Source organism: Eurosta solidaginis, chromosome 3 (assembly GCF_040869045.1).
Source record: "Eurosta solidaginis isolate ZX-2024a chromosome 3, ASM4086904v1, whole genome shotgun sequence".
Lineage (NCBI taxonomy): Eukaryota > Metazoa > Arthropoda > Insecta > Diptera > Tephritidae > Eurosta > Eurosta solidaginis.
The window spans coordinates 12,874,755-12,890,950 of NC_090321.1; the positions used below are offsets into that span (position 1 = coordinate 12,874,755).

Consider the following 16,196-nt stretch of genomic DNA (forward strand, 5'->3'; position numbering starts at 1 on the left):
CTGGACCATAGCATGCTGCTAAAGCAGCCTGGTTGGTTAGGTAGTTTGCCTGTTCACTACCTTCATGTCCCTAATGATTTGGAACCACTGCTAATAAATTCTTTTTTTAGGCTCCCAGATCATTAATAACTACAATGCATTCCTCCACTAACTTAGAAGTAATTGAGTAAGACTGCATGGAACGTGAGAGTGCCTCTACCGCAAAATTTCTATTGCATGGCTTTCTGCCTAAAAAATATTGTAGTAGCCTCCCATTGGTATCGATTTCTTGAAGTTCGGCCCATATATATCAGATCCCGCTTTTCCGTCATCAGAACCAGACCTGTAAGTCAGGGTCAGCATATGGATTCCCTGTTTCCCAAAGAGTTGTGTTCACAATGGACACCTGAAATCTACGTGAGATTTTCAGCGTAGGGGCCAGTGCATCACGTAACTAGTTGTAATGTGGGATTTCCTGTGAATTTTCTTATAACGTTCATATGTACTGTCATGTTTCCGATCTCTAGCTCAGAAATATTTTGAAGTCTGAGTGCAGCAAGTGTTGTCTCTTTCTCTATTAGAATAGGGAGGTGCGGTATTCACACTAAGGCACTAAGTGCAGCAGCTCGAGTGGACGTTGTCATCACTACCGTTATGACAATTCAAACTAGTCTATGCAGTTTGCTTAATTTTAGGCGATAACCCTCATGTTTTGCCATAGAGTCGAAACTTACCTTAGAAAAGCAACAATAATAATAATAATATCTGCATTTAAATAGCGAGACGTGCTCATATTGCCTCATACAATTGTTCTTGAATTTCTGATTACTATGCACCTTCTATTAATGTTCGAAACGCTAAGGTTCAGTATGGCAAAATGGTATTTATTTACACTACTTTGGGAGTAGTACTTCACAACTACAATTATACTTCACTAATAGCGTGTTTAAATCAAACTGATTGATTATCGCTTGCACCGCGCTGCTTTTATACTCTCAATTAGCCTCGGTCACTTAATTCTTCAAACGTCTAGACTTTTCACCAACATGGCTTGTGGAACAGTTGTATCTCATACTCATACTTGGTTATTTATTAACAGCATAGTGATGTTAGAAATGCTAATATTCGCCACAAAATAATAGTGAACAGCGGAAGTACTGCTTATAAAAGCATTGCTTTAAACCCAATATTACTAAGCTTTCGATAGCCCGCCTATAAGTATTTCACGCAATTAGGATTAAAAACATATAGAATTAGTATGTACCTTATGGTGTATACAAGAATACCAACAAATAGCCAATACTTAGAGACCAATTGCAAAGCGAGCAGCGGGGCATTCATACGGCTGAGTGGATAAAGGCATCTGCCTTTACACTAGTATAAAGTATGAATGTTGGAGATTTCGAGTTCAATACTCAGCTCCCGAAAAGCTAGCTGATGAAGAAGTGAAATTCAGAAACATGTCCTAGTAACCAGCGCAGTTTGTAAACATTGTAATTTTTCTCTAATATCAATAATAATATTAATAATAATAATAATAGCAAGTAATTTCTTTTATGTTTTATTTACAAAAGTAATATTTTTACTATGTATTTTTATGTTTGATTCATTTACTGTACTTAATTGTATACATAATGATTATTTTAATAATTCTTATTGTTGCTACGTTTTTGTTTTACTGTTACTACTATTATATGTATGTATGTATGTATGTATTTTCTACTGTTTTAGTTATGTGTAATTGTTATAATATTTGCAATTTATAAAATCGAAACCAAGCAATACAATACTCATTTGTATTAATTTTTTTTTTTTTTATTATTATTATTTTATTTTTTTTTTGCTAATGAGTACATACTCGTACCTACTTTTAGGAAGAAACTTTGAGTTTGTGTGCATAAACTATATATATAAACAGTTTGGAAAACGTTAAGTAAATACATACATATTTCTATACTATTTGGAGAAGAAAAAAAATAGTAAAATAAAATTAATGAAAACGAAACAAACTTATGCATACTAAAATTAATAAAACATTTACAATGCATTCTTAAAAAATATGCAATGCTGCGCTTTTGACGGAATCGCTGGGCGTTTATTGTTTACAATTTATAAAAAAAAAAAATTATTAAACCAAACGTTTTGCCTTGTTGTTTGTGTTGCGGAACTTTATCTAATAATATTTTTTTCTTTTATTTATCAAATGTGTTTGTTGTATAATAAATGAGCTGATTTTCTTTTAAGGTTTAACTGCTTACTTTTGCTTGCCTTATTCATTTGTTACTTTTGCCTGCGCTCTAGGTTTTTATTTTTTAAATTTTAATTTTGTGATAATAAGAAATTAGAACAAATCGTATTTCCTTTTTGCTTAACTTTTGTACGCCATATATCATGTATTACTTTAAGATGTAAGATTGATTAAGCTTAGCAATTTTTTTTTTTTTAATATACATACATAGTTTTTGTTTTAGTATTTTGTGTTTTTTTGTTCGCCTCCTTGTAAAATGTCAGCTTGCTAATGAGTAAATGAGTTCTATTACTTTTGGAATTTTGCTCTTGTATTTACATACTTATATACTGTGGTAAAGAAAATCAAATACTTAAACTGAAAACCTGTGGCGCTACTCCTTAGCTCCAAATAATAATAAATTTGTTTGGATTCTAACAACAATGCTTGCTATTCAATTGATAGGTTTTTGAATATAATTTATTTTCGATTCGAACAAACTGTATTTTGGGAAAAATGTAATTGGAAGACGAATCAGTGCTTCATCTAACAAGAAAAAATTCTGCAGCAACAGAGCACGGAGCTTGCTTTGTTTGCTGTTATTTAAGCACTAATGTCCATATAAACTAAACGGCGCATTTTTATTTTCATGTAGTTCTCTGTGTTGTTGTTTTTTTTTTTTTGTTTTGGTTGGTGGCGAATCTTGCTTCTTTAGCAGCCGACGCTCTGGCGACCCCACGTTCCTCATGGAATTAGTGTGTGTGGGGCGGGATGCCCGAGAAGGTTAAATGTGGTCACATTAAATCGTTCCCGAGATGGTCGGACTTGTACCTTAATAGTGCTTGTTACTGGAACGTACCGGATGTATATCCGGCAAAGGACCATCAACATCGAGAACACTTCCCATAACTTTTGGGGAGTGTCTTAAACGCTACAAGAACAACAATAGCGTAATAATCCTTCTTAAACAAAATGCAACAAATTTTAAAAAGGTGTCTTCAAAATTTGCAACCTTTAAGAATTTAAGTATTTTGAGAACTTTTTTTCGCGAGCTTGTTGCTAATTTTCTCCCAAGTAAAAATATACCCTTTTCATTCGTTATATCATCCTTCCCCTTACGAAAAGTAGCTTTTTCTAAATTGTTTACTAAGGAATTTTGAATGTTACATTTTGTATGTGATATGAATTAAAATTGGCACCCTCTACAAAAAGAAATATAAAAATTCTGCAGAAGTTGGAAATTCTAAATTAGCGGCTTAACATTTTTGTGAGAAATTCTTTAAACTCTTTGAATTTTTATGAAGGTTGTTCTAAGCACGCATCTTACGTCATAAGATAAAAAAGGCATTAGCGGAATTTACACCTAGCTGGAAGTTTATGTAGTTTGTTTTTATATAAATACTCGTATATCGAATTTCAATTAGTTAAAACTAAATACGAATAAAAACTGCCAACTAATGACTAACGAACCAAGCGTGCATCGCGCTGTTAAATTTGAATTAGAAATTTGGAAAAAAAATACGAAAAAAATTAAAAACCCAAGCAGTTTTGCAACTGTATGAAAATAAAGTGTGCTATTTTTGTGAGCACTACAGTTGTGCACGCGAAAATAGCAGTAAAAATTAGTAACACATTTAATCAGTTATTTTCTTCTTTTATTTATTTTTGTTAATTTTAGAATAAACTTTAAGCACTTGGTAGCCGAAAACATGTCAACTAATTTCGAAGACAATTTCGAAAAAATTCAAAAAATTTTTAAAACTCTTAATGAAATCTTGCTTAGAATTTCGAAAATATGTTTTGAGTGCGCAGCGTACGCATCGTAACCTAAGATCTCGGATCAAATACGATATGAAAAAAAAAAACTTACTTGATGTGGCAGTCGTTTAGGTTAAATGGGAGTATTCGATCAAAAGTGAGTTCGAACATATTTTAAAGTCATAAAGCATATATGACACTACTTTATTTTTGCTTAGATTCCAAGCTAAAAAAACTGACGAAACTTTATCGGAACTTTAAAACACAAAAACAATTTCTATCATGAAAAAGCGAGACCACTATTACGCCAAAATTAGTGAGTTTGACATGTTTTTGTTTATATTTTACATTTTATTTTTACATTAACACTTTTAACAATAAAAACAATGTAAATAACACGCGAAAATTATTTCGGTCTATAATGGTTCACTTTTTTCACAAGAAAGTTGATTCTAATTGTGTTTTTATGCACCGAATTTTCAAACTAAACACAAAATTTTCATGCGTCAAAAAAAAAAATAATTAAAAAACGGCCGAATGTCAAAAAACCTATCGAAATACAAACTGGCTCGTTTGTTTTTAATTAACTAGATTGTATTTTCCTTGTATTTCGTTATTTTTATTTATTTGTTTTTTTGAAATATAGTTTACACACTTACACTCTTACACTAGTACTGAAGCCGTATTAGGAAGACAATTTTGAAAAAATTCGAAAAATTTTTAAAACTCTTAATGAAATCTTGCTTAGAATTTCGAAAAAGTGTTTTGAGTGCGCAGCGGACGAATCGTAGCCTAAGATCTCGGATCAAATACGATAATGAAAAACAAAACTTACGTGATGCGTCAGTCTAAGTTAAATGGGAGTATTCGATCAAAAGTGAGTTCGAACATATTTCAAAGTCATAAAGCATATATGACACTACTTTATTTTTGCTTAGATTCCAAGCTAAAAAAACTGACGAAAGTTTATCGGAACTTTAAAACACAAAAACAATTTCTATCATGAAAAAGCGAGACCACTATTACGCCAAAATTAGTGAGTTTGACATGTTTTTGTTTATATTTTACATTTTATTTTTACATTAACACTTTTAACAATAAAAACAATGTAAATAACACGCGAAAATTATTTCGGTCTATAATGGTTCACTTTTTTCACAAGAAAGTTGATTTTAATTGTGTTTTTATGCACCGAATTTTCAAACTAAACACAAAATTTTCATGCGTCAAAAAAAAAAAAAAAAAAGGAAAAAACCGCCGAATGTCAAAAAAACCTATCGAACTACCAACTGGCTCGTTTGTTTTTAATTAACTAGATTGTATTTTTCTTGTATTTCGTTATTTTTTTTTTTTTGAAATATAGTTTACACACTTACACTAGTACTGAAGCCGTATTAGGAGGGAGTGCGACAAAAAATTGAAGATAAAATACAAGAAAAATACACGAAAATAAAGTAGTCTCATATAGGTGTAACCTATAAAACATAAACACGTCGAACTGATTGTAAAAATAACAAAAAATAATCAATTCAGCTATCACATTCAATTACTCGACATATATCATCATGCCTAATAAGAATTAAGTAGTATGATTACGTTTGTTATAATCCGAAAATCACCCTTATTGTCATTGTCGTCGTCGTTGCTGAACGACGACGATGTGTTAAATTCGGTATTGCCATAGTCGTTATCGATAACTATTAACGACTATCAACATATGTTTGGTATTGGCTAAAGCGCCAAATACACGACACGAACATTTCCGCGAACATTCCCGTTATGTCATGTTTCTGCGACCTTTTCTGTCGTGTATGGTGGTGTTTGCCAGTTCGCGCAAATGTTCGCCAAAAATCAAAATATTTGAATTTTTGGCGAACATTTGCGCGAACTGTTCGTGCGTGTATGGCGAAATAGCTCATAATCGTAGTAATTTCTGAACGGAACAGACGTGCGCGGAAAAGTAAAATGGACAATAAAAAATTTCTGAGTGAATTTATTGAAATGTATAAATCTTTGCCATCATTGTGGCAAGTAAAAAGCAAAGATTATTGTAATAGAATTAAAAAGAATAATGATTATGCGACTTTTTTATTGCGACAATTGTTGTCCGTATTCATCGCTGTCTGAAAGATAACTAATGTTCGGCCAAAAGTTCATATGGTGTATGGCCAAAGCTGCGAACAAGATTGCGGAATGTTCGCGGAAATATTCGTGTCGTGTATTTGGCGCTTTATTAGCCAAAACCGATTTGGTGGCGAAGTGAAGACGACGTTGATACGATGTGACGTCGACTGAAAAAAGACGACGATGTCGACGACTACAATGACAATAAGGGTGCAAGTGTTTACGTGACGAGTCATACGATCACGGATGTTACGATTCGGTACCAGTTTTGTAGTCGAATTAATTGTAGTCTAACAAAAACAACTTCGAAGTTTCTCAGAAATTCGCATTGATTTTTGACAATTTTTTTTCGAAGAGTATTTTAAATTTAAGTATTTCATGCGAACAGCACCTAATTTTGTTTTTTGTATGGAAGAAAAGCTGCATAACTTTTTGGAAGAGAGTTTGCCAAAAATCAATGCGAATTTGGAGACTGCGTAATTGCCCTTTGTTAGACTAAAATTGATTGGGGTACAAAACTGCATACTCAAAAAAATTCTAAATAAAATATGCGAAACCTATTTTTAAACACTTCTCAAATTTTCTGATTTTTTTAAAACGTTTCTAAGATGGGTTTGCATAGTTTTAGTTAGATATTCACTGCCACTTTTTTTTGCAATTAACAAAAACATATAAAAGAAGAAAATGGTTGATAAAATTTGCTAAAATTGTTTGCAGTTGTACAAATAAAAACTCTAATTTAGGCCATTTTCATCCATCCTCTTTTGTTTTGTCGAACTTTGTTTTGCTGTTATGAGCTTAAAACTCATCTGAAGAGCTAGCGGTGGAAGGTCAAAGAATGTTGCCAATTTTACATATGCATATACTTATGTACATATGTATATATATCAAACTGGGTCAATTTATTAATCGATACCGCGCCATCTATTTTTCGATAGTATTTGGGCTCAGGAAAAAAAGTTCCACTACGCCTACCCAAAAAACTAATTTTCGAGCCTGCAAAATTTAATTTTTTTTGACTTTTTTTCGACTTTGATTTTTAAGGTTTTTTTCATGACCTACTAAACAAATTTTCATTTGATTGTAATTTTTTTTTTCAAAAAACTGTTATCGCCAACGTTTTTAGCGGACATTTTTGTGTCGGAAAGGGTATACATATGAAATTTTTTTTAGTACGTCATAAAAAAAATCTTAAAAATTGAAGTCGAAAAACGTAAAAAAAAATGAAATTCCGCAAGCTCAAAAATTATTTTTTTGGGTATGCGTAGTGGAACTTTTTTTCCTGAGCCCAAATCCTATCGAAAAATCGATGGCGCGATATCGGTTAACTTTCGTCTACACAAATCGACCCACCCTATATTATATATATATATATGTATGTTTGTAAGGGGCTATCATTTATTTAAATTGAATACTTTTATGCCTTTTTTATTATTGTTTTAAGTATGTATATGTACGTACGTATTTATCTATGCCTATTTGCGTGTATATAGTATATTTATAATAACAACTGTTAATGTATTTTTGTAAATTTTTTATTTTTTCTTTTTTTGTTTTCTTTTTGCTTAGCAACTACCATAATAATTATGAATTATGTATAGATATTTTTTTAACGTTTGTCCTTAAAAATTTTATCATTATGCATGTAAACCTTTTTAACTTGGTTTTCTTTGCCTAATTACTAATTGTTACGCTCTAATTGAATATAGTATACATATGTATGTATGTATGTATGAATGTATATATTTTTAATGGAGCATTTGCAATTTTTTATACCCCATTTTATTTTCATAACATATTTAATAAAATTTAATTGCATGCACGTTTTTGTACAGTGTTATGCAAAACAAAAGCAACAAGTTCAATGTTTAACATATATAACTTAAGTCATATATATTTTGGTTAATGAAACTATTTAAAAAACAAAGGAATGATCCTTAATAAGTTAAAGAACGACAGGACATTGCCGAACTTAAGTTAATTACAAAGAAGTACCACAAAAAAAGGAGCATTTAACCGTAGTATGGAACTGTGCAAAACAAAAAATCACTGATTTTTTACGATGGCGCTTGCGAACATCGGACACAAGTTAATATGTTATATCATGTTCATGAAAGTGCATTGAATTAGTTCGGTGAGTTGAATAGCGAGAGAAAATCAAGCAACTTAAAGCAGCGTTTTTTTTGCTTTTGTTTTGCACAACACTGTACATACTTATACATATATGCACACATGTGCGTATATATATGAATGTGTATATGTATATAGTATGCTGTATATATGTATGTTTACAATTATATAATAATATTTTAAATGTAGAACTTAGAACTTAACGGCAACGATTTTTGAGTTAGTTGTTTTTTACATTTTCTAAGCTTTCTATATAACGGTTTGTGTATACGGTTTTCATATGCTGGGCTTGTCTTTGATGTTTGCCTTAAAACTAATTTAATCCTTAAATTACAAGAAAAAAAAAAAATCTAACAATTTATAATAATTACAAAAGTTGCTATTGTATACTTATTTCAATATGTTGTTAATTTTTTTTTTTAATTTTAGCATTTAAATTGTAGTGTTTATAACAGTATTATACCATGTATGTTTGTATGCTGATACGCCTGCGTGAAAGAAAAAATAGTAGCAAAACTTGTTAACAAAATTTATCGATTATTTGCTATTTTTTTAGTTTCGTTAATTAAAAAAACTTCAATTAATCGTGTAATGAGAACTATGTAGACAAGTTTTAAACGTGTTTCCGAAAAAAATTTTAAAACGTTTTCGAAAAAATTGAAAATCTATTTTCAAAACTTGTTTTTTGTTTTATTTTATTTAAAAAACTTTTTGAGTATGCAGTTTTGTAGTCCAATTCATCAATGATTAACAATGTACAAATTTAAACTCTCAAAAATTTCGATTTTTTTTTTTTTCAAAGCGTACTTTAGAATTTCCGCATACTTTTTTGTATGGTAAGAAATCGGAATACCCTCCGATAAAGATATTAAACTTAAATGAACAATATTTAAAAATTCTCGAATTCGAAACTATGTTAAATTATTATTTTTTTTGTAATGTAACAAAAACAAAATAGAAGAAAATAACGCATACAATTTGCGTATAATTATTGCTACTAATTTTTTACTTGCAGGTGTATATATGTAGGTATGTCTGTAGGTATACTTATGCTGCTTAACTGTCGATAATTAAAAAAAATGTTATTTCATTCGTAACACTGTGCGGCATCTTCATGATCATTGTTTGGGGCGGTATGACTCCGAAAATCTCAAAATATTGTAGCACTTGCAAAAATTATATTGTATTGTAAAACGGAAACTGTAAAAACCAAAATTTGAGAGGTTTTTGAAAATCCACATAAACATTATTTATAATTTTAGAAAATCCAGCTTATTTCAGTCTGACATATTACCAATTTGAAGTTCTAGAATGTATGTTTTTAGATACATATCGATATAGATTCATATCGATTTGAAAAAAATTTGCTTTCGAAAAGTGTTTTTTGTGCTTCATATCAAAAATAAAATTTATGGCAAAAAATATAAAACGGCCTTCGGAAAAAAAAGTGTCAACAATCTATGCGAATTTCGAAAAGATTTTGGAAAAAATTCGAAAGTTTGAAAATTTTTAAAAAATTTTCATGAAAATTATTGAAACATATATGTGACATGGAATTATGAAAGGGGCCTATTGTGCGAAAACAAGTTTTTGTTTAACTTGACTCTGTGTAGCGGCCGGTCGCACAGTGTTTCGTGTAGAACAAGCTAGCTGGACAAAAACAAAGTTCTTATTCCAAGAAAAGTGTAATGAGAAATGAAAGAAAACAAACAAAATAACGGGATTTTTGCTTTTTTTGAGAGTTTTGCTCATATATATTGAGTAACTGAAGTAAGAAGGCAGGAGTGGCCGTAAAATGCATTGATTAATTTGCAAAATTCTTGTTGAATATTAAGATTCATATTTCTTTTAAGTGAACACTTTTACATAATTTTTTTGATGGATTCTAAGCTCGAAGGTAAGAAAAATTTTTTAATAGTAATTCTTTCATAATTAGAGTATTTTCAATATATTTAACATTCCGTTATTAAGAAGAAAAGGTATTTTTTCCCTATATTTTTAACTTTAGGAACAAAAAAGTTACATACATCAGCGGACATCCGGGCTTAACTTTACATATGTTATAGTCGCAAGTATTCCCTAATAGTCGAAAGAAAAAACCATTGCGAATTCTTTGCACATCTATTTTTAATTTTTTTTTTTTCTAGATTTAGTTATCTCTACATATCAAATAGGATGTATGTATCTACCAGCTCCGACGAGATATTTGAACCTTTAAAGCTGATCTACAAACGGCAAAACCAATTCCCTGGTACAGGGAACAAACACGTAGCCATAAAACATACAAAAATAAACGCGCAAGGTCAACAAGAGCACACCAAAAGCAAAAAGGCGAAGATCATTGACTTCAACCTGCCACAACCTACCGCACCAGTCACCAAGGCATAAAAACAGGTACATACAATGGATTGATGAAGATAAACCAAAACCAGGTTTCGGCAATACCAATGACGGCAACACTGCTCGTAGGTTTTTCGAAAATTCTGAGGCTAGTGCTGAGATTACGGGATTGGATGTAACGCTCATCAAAAGATTCGACACTCTCCTTCGCGCATTAGCATCTGGGTACAATATAAATATCCAAAGATTTGAAAAATTTGCGGTCGAGACTAAAAAACTATACATAGATCTCTATCCATGGTTTAATATGCCTGTTACAGTTCATAAATTCTTAGTGCATAGTACTGAAATTATAAAATCAGCAATTTTACCTATTGGTCAACTTTCCGAGGAAGCACAGGAAGCCCGTAACAAAGATTTGAGACGATTCAGGTATTATAACACACAAAAGCAGACGCGTGAAGCCACGAATAGAGATCTTATGAATATGTTGCTTATAACATCGGATCCTTTAGTTAACAGTTTTAGGGAGATACCTAAGAAAAAATTTAAAAGTTTGACTTCAAAAGTCTTAAATTTACTGTCCCCCGATAATGTTGAGGAGTCAATAAATACCCCAGTTGTTTCAAGCTTTCACAGTAGTGTTGCTGATGTTCATGACTATTCCACAAGTGACTCATCCAATGAAAGTGATGATAGCGAATAATAACATAATTATAAAAGATAACCTACCCTATAACTTTTTGTTGGATCAGGTTTTATTCAATTTAAATCTATTGTCTTTTCTACTTTGTATGATACTTTACTTTTAAGTTGTTGTAATAAGTAATTTTGACATAATTAATTTAATTATTTACATTGTTATTATTATTATTGTAATTCACTTTTACATTCCTGACTGGTACTATAAAATAATTCTGTAAAAAATGTAGTGCCAGGATAAATACTCAAATAAATACAAAATATGTATGTACATATGTACAGTCACTCACATAAATAAGTAGACACTCTTTTTCGATAATTCTTACAATTTTCGCTTTCGCAAATTTATTTTAACTAATTTCCCATAAGAAAATTTGTCACGATCTATAACAAAAACTAAATTATATTTAAAAAATTCGACGAATTTTCATAAAAAATTTTAATTTTTTTTCCGAATTTTTAGAATTTTTTAGAGTATTGAGATTTGTATTCCATTCAATTTAAGTACAATAAAGTAATATTCTTAAGTCCTTTAAATGTTTTTGGATCTATGTCACTTATTCACATGAGTTACTGTATATGAAATAAGCAAATGTATGCATATGAAGTAAAATTTTGGAAAAAAAAATAAAAAAAAAGAACATATGGCCGAAAAAAATGACGTAGTTGTAATAAATGGCTGCATATGAAACGGAAAATCTCATAAAATAATTTTGTCCAGCTAGCTTGTTCTACACGAAACACTGTGGGTCGTTGTGAACGAATTTTGTAATTCAAATTTAAGTAACTTCCCGATAAGGTACAAGCGTGAAACTTGGAATATAGTTCAGAACCCGATGACAATGCAATAATAAGAAAAAAACTCCGTCAGGTGGCGCATGGATCGAAATATTTCAAAAAATCTTATTTGCGGTCCGATTTAGCTTTAAATGCGATTTGCGAAAAAACTAAGAAAGATAGAAAACTGGGGTTTATTCCATTGGAAAGAGCGTTAAATTTCCTATAAGGATCACTCAAAAAGTTAACAACGGTATATTCGCACAATAGGGCCCTTTCATGATTCCAGGTCACATATAATTTTTAGCAAATCAAGCTCATTTAAGTCTGCCAAAGTACAAGTTTGAAGTTTATTCCACAAAAATTCATATAGATTTTTGAAAATTTTGTTTCCGAAAAGTGTTTTTGATTATCTAAAAAAAAAAAACATCAAATGTTTCACATGAGAAACGTCAAACTTACACTTTTAAGTCCAAGTCTAGCGCATAATCAAATTATTTCTGCACACTCCAAAAAAATGTAGATTTTCATAAAGTATTTAAAAGATTTTTCAATTTATTTTGAAAACATTTTCGCAATTGGTTTACACAGTTTTCATTATATACATATGTAATTCATTACATTTTTTTTTTATAATCCACGAAACTAATAAAATATGCAAATCATTTTTGCTGTTATTTTCTCACGCGCAAGTGTAGCTATGTGCGAAATATTCTTTAAAAGCTCTGAAAACAAAAAAAAAAACATGAATAGTTGTATCCAACAAATTGGAGCTGTGAACGTAAAAAATTTAGCGGCTTAAATACTTGAGTATGGCTGTGGATCAGAGTGAACTTGAACTTGAATTATTTCACCCCCAAATGTGCTATTGCACTGTGCTTTCAGCTTTCTCGAGCTTTTAAAATTGCTTTGTTTTTATATTTGCTTCTTGTTAATAACATTATTTAATAATAGAAAAAATATCACCAATTTGTTGTTTTACATTTTTTTTTTAACTATTTTATGTATGTTTGTATGTACATATGTATGTAGTCGTATGTATGTATGTGTTAATCTTAATATTGTTACGTACAAATACTGTAGATATACATTTCGGGTTATTTGTTTAATTTAATGCACAAAAACGCATTCCAGCGTTTCGTATAGATTTTTTTGAAAAATACATCATTAAAAGTAAAATTTAAAATCCCAAGCTTACAAAAAAGTAACTGTATGTAGTTCTACATATACATGTGTTTGTATGTATGTATTTATATACATATGTACGTTGTTTAAGTTCCCTACAAAAAAACGTGCGATTAATCCCAAAATGACTGGTCTGCGATTGATCTTCTTTGTCTACATTTGCGCATAATTGATCCCGTTTAGTCACTTTCGGGTACAGTTGGGATTAGTCAGGTTGAAATCAATGTAGCCCATTTTAAGAAATATTAAAAAAAAAACGGCAAGGAAATGAGTAAAATAAAAAAGATTACAGGTGTTTGAATCGAATTATTTAAGAAAAATGCGGAGCCCTATACCGAACCTTACGACTACGCCGATTCCAGTACTCAAAGAACAGACCCACAAATTGCGGAAGAGGAACGCATACTCCCCAGGGAAACGCGAGTCACTCTAGCTCAACTTCGTTCTGGTTACTCTAACAGGTTAAACTCTTACCTATCCAGAATCAACCCCGACATACAAAATGTATGCCCCGCTTGCAATGTGTCCCCACATGACACCAACCAACGCCTCTAACACCCCTTTCATTATGGCCCACCCCTGTTGAAACAGCAAGTTTCCTTGGACTCCCATTAGAGGATATTGATGACAATTTGTGATCGGTCGCAGCTGTTAGGTGCGGCAAAGCACTGCTACAACAACAACAGCAACAACTACGCCGGAGTTAGGGTTAAATTTTCGAAGAATATTTCTTATTCATTTTTGAAAAGCGGGCAAACAACATGCATCAAATAGATTTGGTGGCTTGACAAACGCCTCGACTGTGTTTCTCACGGCAGAAAATTCAATGGACCCTATTTGAGTCCTTATTGGACAGAAAAGGGAGCTAGTCTTCATATGTTCCCATATGGGTACAAAGGGAATTAGTCCTATCGACCCCTTTCGTGTATAAATGGGTACAATTAATCTCTTTATAGGACATGCTCAAACAAAAGCGAACAGTTCAACTCATACAAAGAGATCAAAACTGGCATTGGTCGCATACTCCTTTGCGACTCAACCCTGATTCTTCCTAGACTAATCGTATTTTTTGCAGGGTTTGTATTGGCATGCGCGTGTGTGGTAGTAAAATACATGATTAAATGTACCACGCCATAAATACACCCGCACATAAGTACGCGTATGTATGTTTGTATGTATGCTATCGATTTGCTAAAAGTTCATTCGGTCTCTGACATCTTTTCTTCTTTTGCAATAATTGTTTGTGTTTGGTTCTGGTAATCTGCTTTCTACTCAACCCATTTTAAGTACATATGTCGTTGTTGTTGTTGTTGTTGTTGTGGTTCAAAAGAACTTGCATACACAATTCATATGTTTTGACATACAGGGTGCATTAAAGCAAGTATTTAAATTTAAAATAAAAATTTTTTTATTAAAAATTTTCCATGGAATGTTATTAAAATAATACAAATTCTGCAAACTTTTAGCACAAACGTCAGCAAATCAGTTTTTAGACAGCGGCTTAATACAAACAATAACACCACGCACACACACACACTACATACTAATTAACCGATTAGATGCAATAAAAAAGTGAATGCTTAACATTTAACTTTTAAAGTACGATTTAAAGTACGTTATGTAAAATGAAGTCAAAATTGTTCTTAAATTTTAAAGAAAGCGATGTCGTCAACGAAATTGATTTCTGAGTAACGCTATTGGAGACCGCCGCGCCCACTGCCTATTACAATTTCTCATTTACATGGTGGCGGCCTAGTACAACACACACAATGAATGCACATACATAAGTACTCATGTACATATCATGTGCTATAGATATATATTTACATATGTATACGTATGTATATAATCTTGACAGTTGTGTACTTTTTAATGGAATTAACCTCAGCACATGCCTGAATCCATTAAAATTTTAGAAACATTTTTTTTTCGACATCAGGAGCTACCTTTCCACTGTCCAGCTCAAATATATAAATATAGAGTACAAACATGCTATGAGTAGCTTTGCAGTTCCTACTATTGGCAATACGGCCTGGCACCTTAGCCTGTACATGTTTCTCGAACCAATTGAATCGATTTTCGAAAATATGTACATACTCTCTTTCTTTTTGCCTATGGCATTGTCATTAACTCGCTCTACAGAATGTCTTGCAGATTGAAATTGTCATTGTCTAGTGAATTGATAAGGTCTTGTGTTGAGAAGTTGCCACTGTCCACCGGTAAGTTGTCGAGAAATTCGAGACACAAATCGTTGTTGGCCACCACCGAATTGATGCTTTGATTTATCGCATTAGCAGCATTGGAAGGCGCGGAGGAGTTGTTTGATTGATTTACGGCGGCAGCAGCAGCTGCTGACATATTGCTTGTGAGATTATTATTGGCTGGTCCTAAACCGCTTGCACCGTGTCCGCCCATTGGGCCACCAGTTGGACCTGGTCCGGTTATCATGCCGCTACCTGTAGATGTATTGCTGCTCACCACACTTTGTGACATTTGCATCATTTGTGTATGTTGTTGATGTGCTGTTGCTGATGATGTCGTTTGTTGTACAAATTGTTGTTGTTGCATGGTTATTTGTTGTTGTGATTGAGTCATGTGCAGTGAAGCCATTTGCATTTGTGTCATCATGCTGCTATGGCCAGGTCCATGACCACTAGGGCCGCCTTGTTGTTGCTGATGGTGGTGTTGTAACATTTGTTGCATTTGTAAGCTTCCCGGTCCGGGTCCGCCGCCAACGCCTGCATTCGCTAGCATTTGTTGCTGCTGTGATTGTAGCTGTTGTTGTTGTTGCACCTGTTGCTGACGCATCATTTGCTGCTGAATTTGTGCTGGTGTCATTTGCATGTTAGGGTTCGGACCGGGTCCCATGCTACCACCACCACCGCTGGACATGGGCCCACCTCCTCCACCAGCGTTAGACATAAAACCACCTGAAAGATATGGCAAACAAATTATATAAGTATACATATATGCA

At 32.2% G+C, this 16,196-nt stretch overlaps 2 protein-coding genes across 14 annotated transcripts in view; one reads left to right on the forward strand and one right to left on the reverse strand.

The window, feature by feature from the left end:
- Positions 1-16,196, forward strand: part of Synj (synaptojanin) — a 566,615-nt gene that overhangs the window by 308,450 nt on the left and 241,969 nt on the right. The window lies entirely within an intron of this gene.
- mam (mastermind) overlaps positions 1,783-16,196 on the reverse strand; it is a 366,289-nt gene continuing 351,875 nt past the window's right edge. For 12 of the 13 annotated variants that reach the window (XM_067770881.1, XM_067770880.1, XM_067770882.1 and 9 more), the window contains one exon: positions 1,783-16,152. In XM_067770881.1, coding sequence (XP_067626982.1) covers positions 15,359-16,152 — 794 coding nt within the window. In that variant the 3' untranslated portion in view covers positions 1,783-15,358. The remainder of the gene's footprint in view (positions 16,153-16,196) is intronic. The other variant, XR_010950490.1, reaches the window with a different exon arrangement.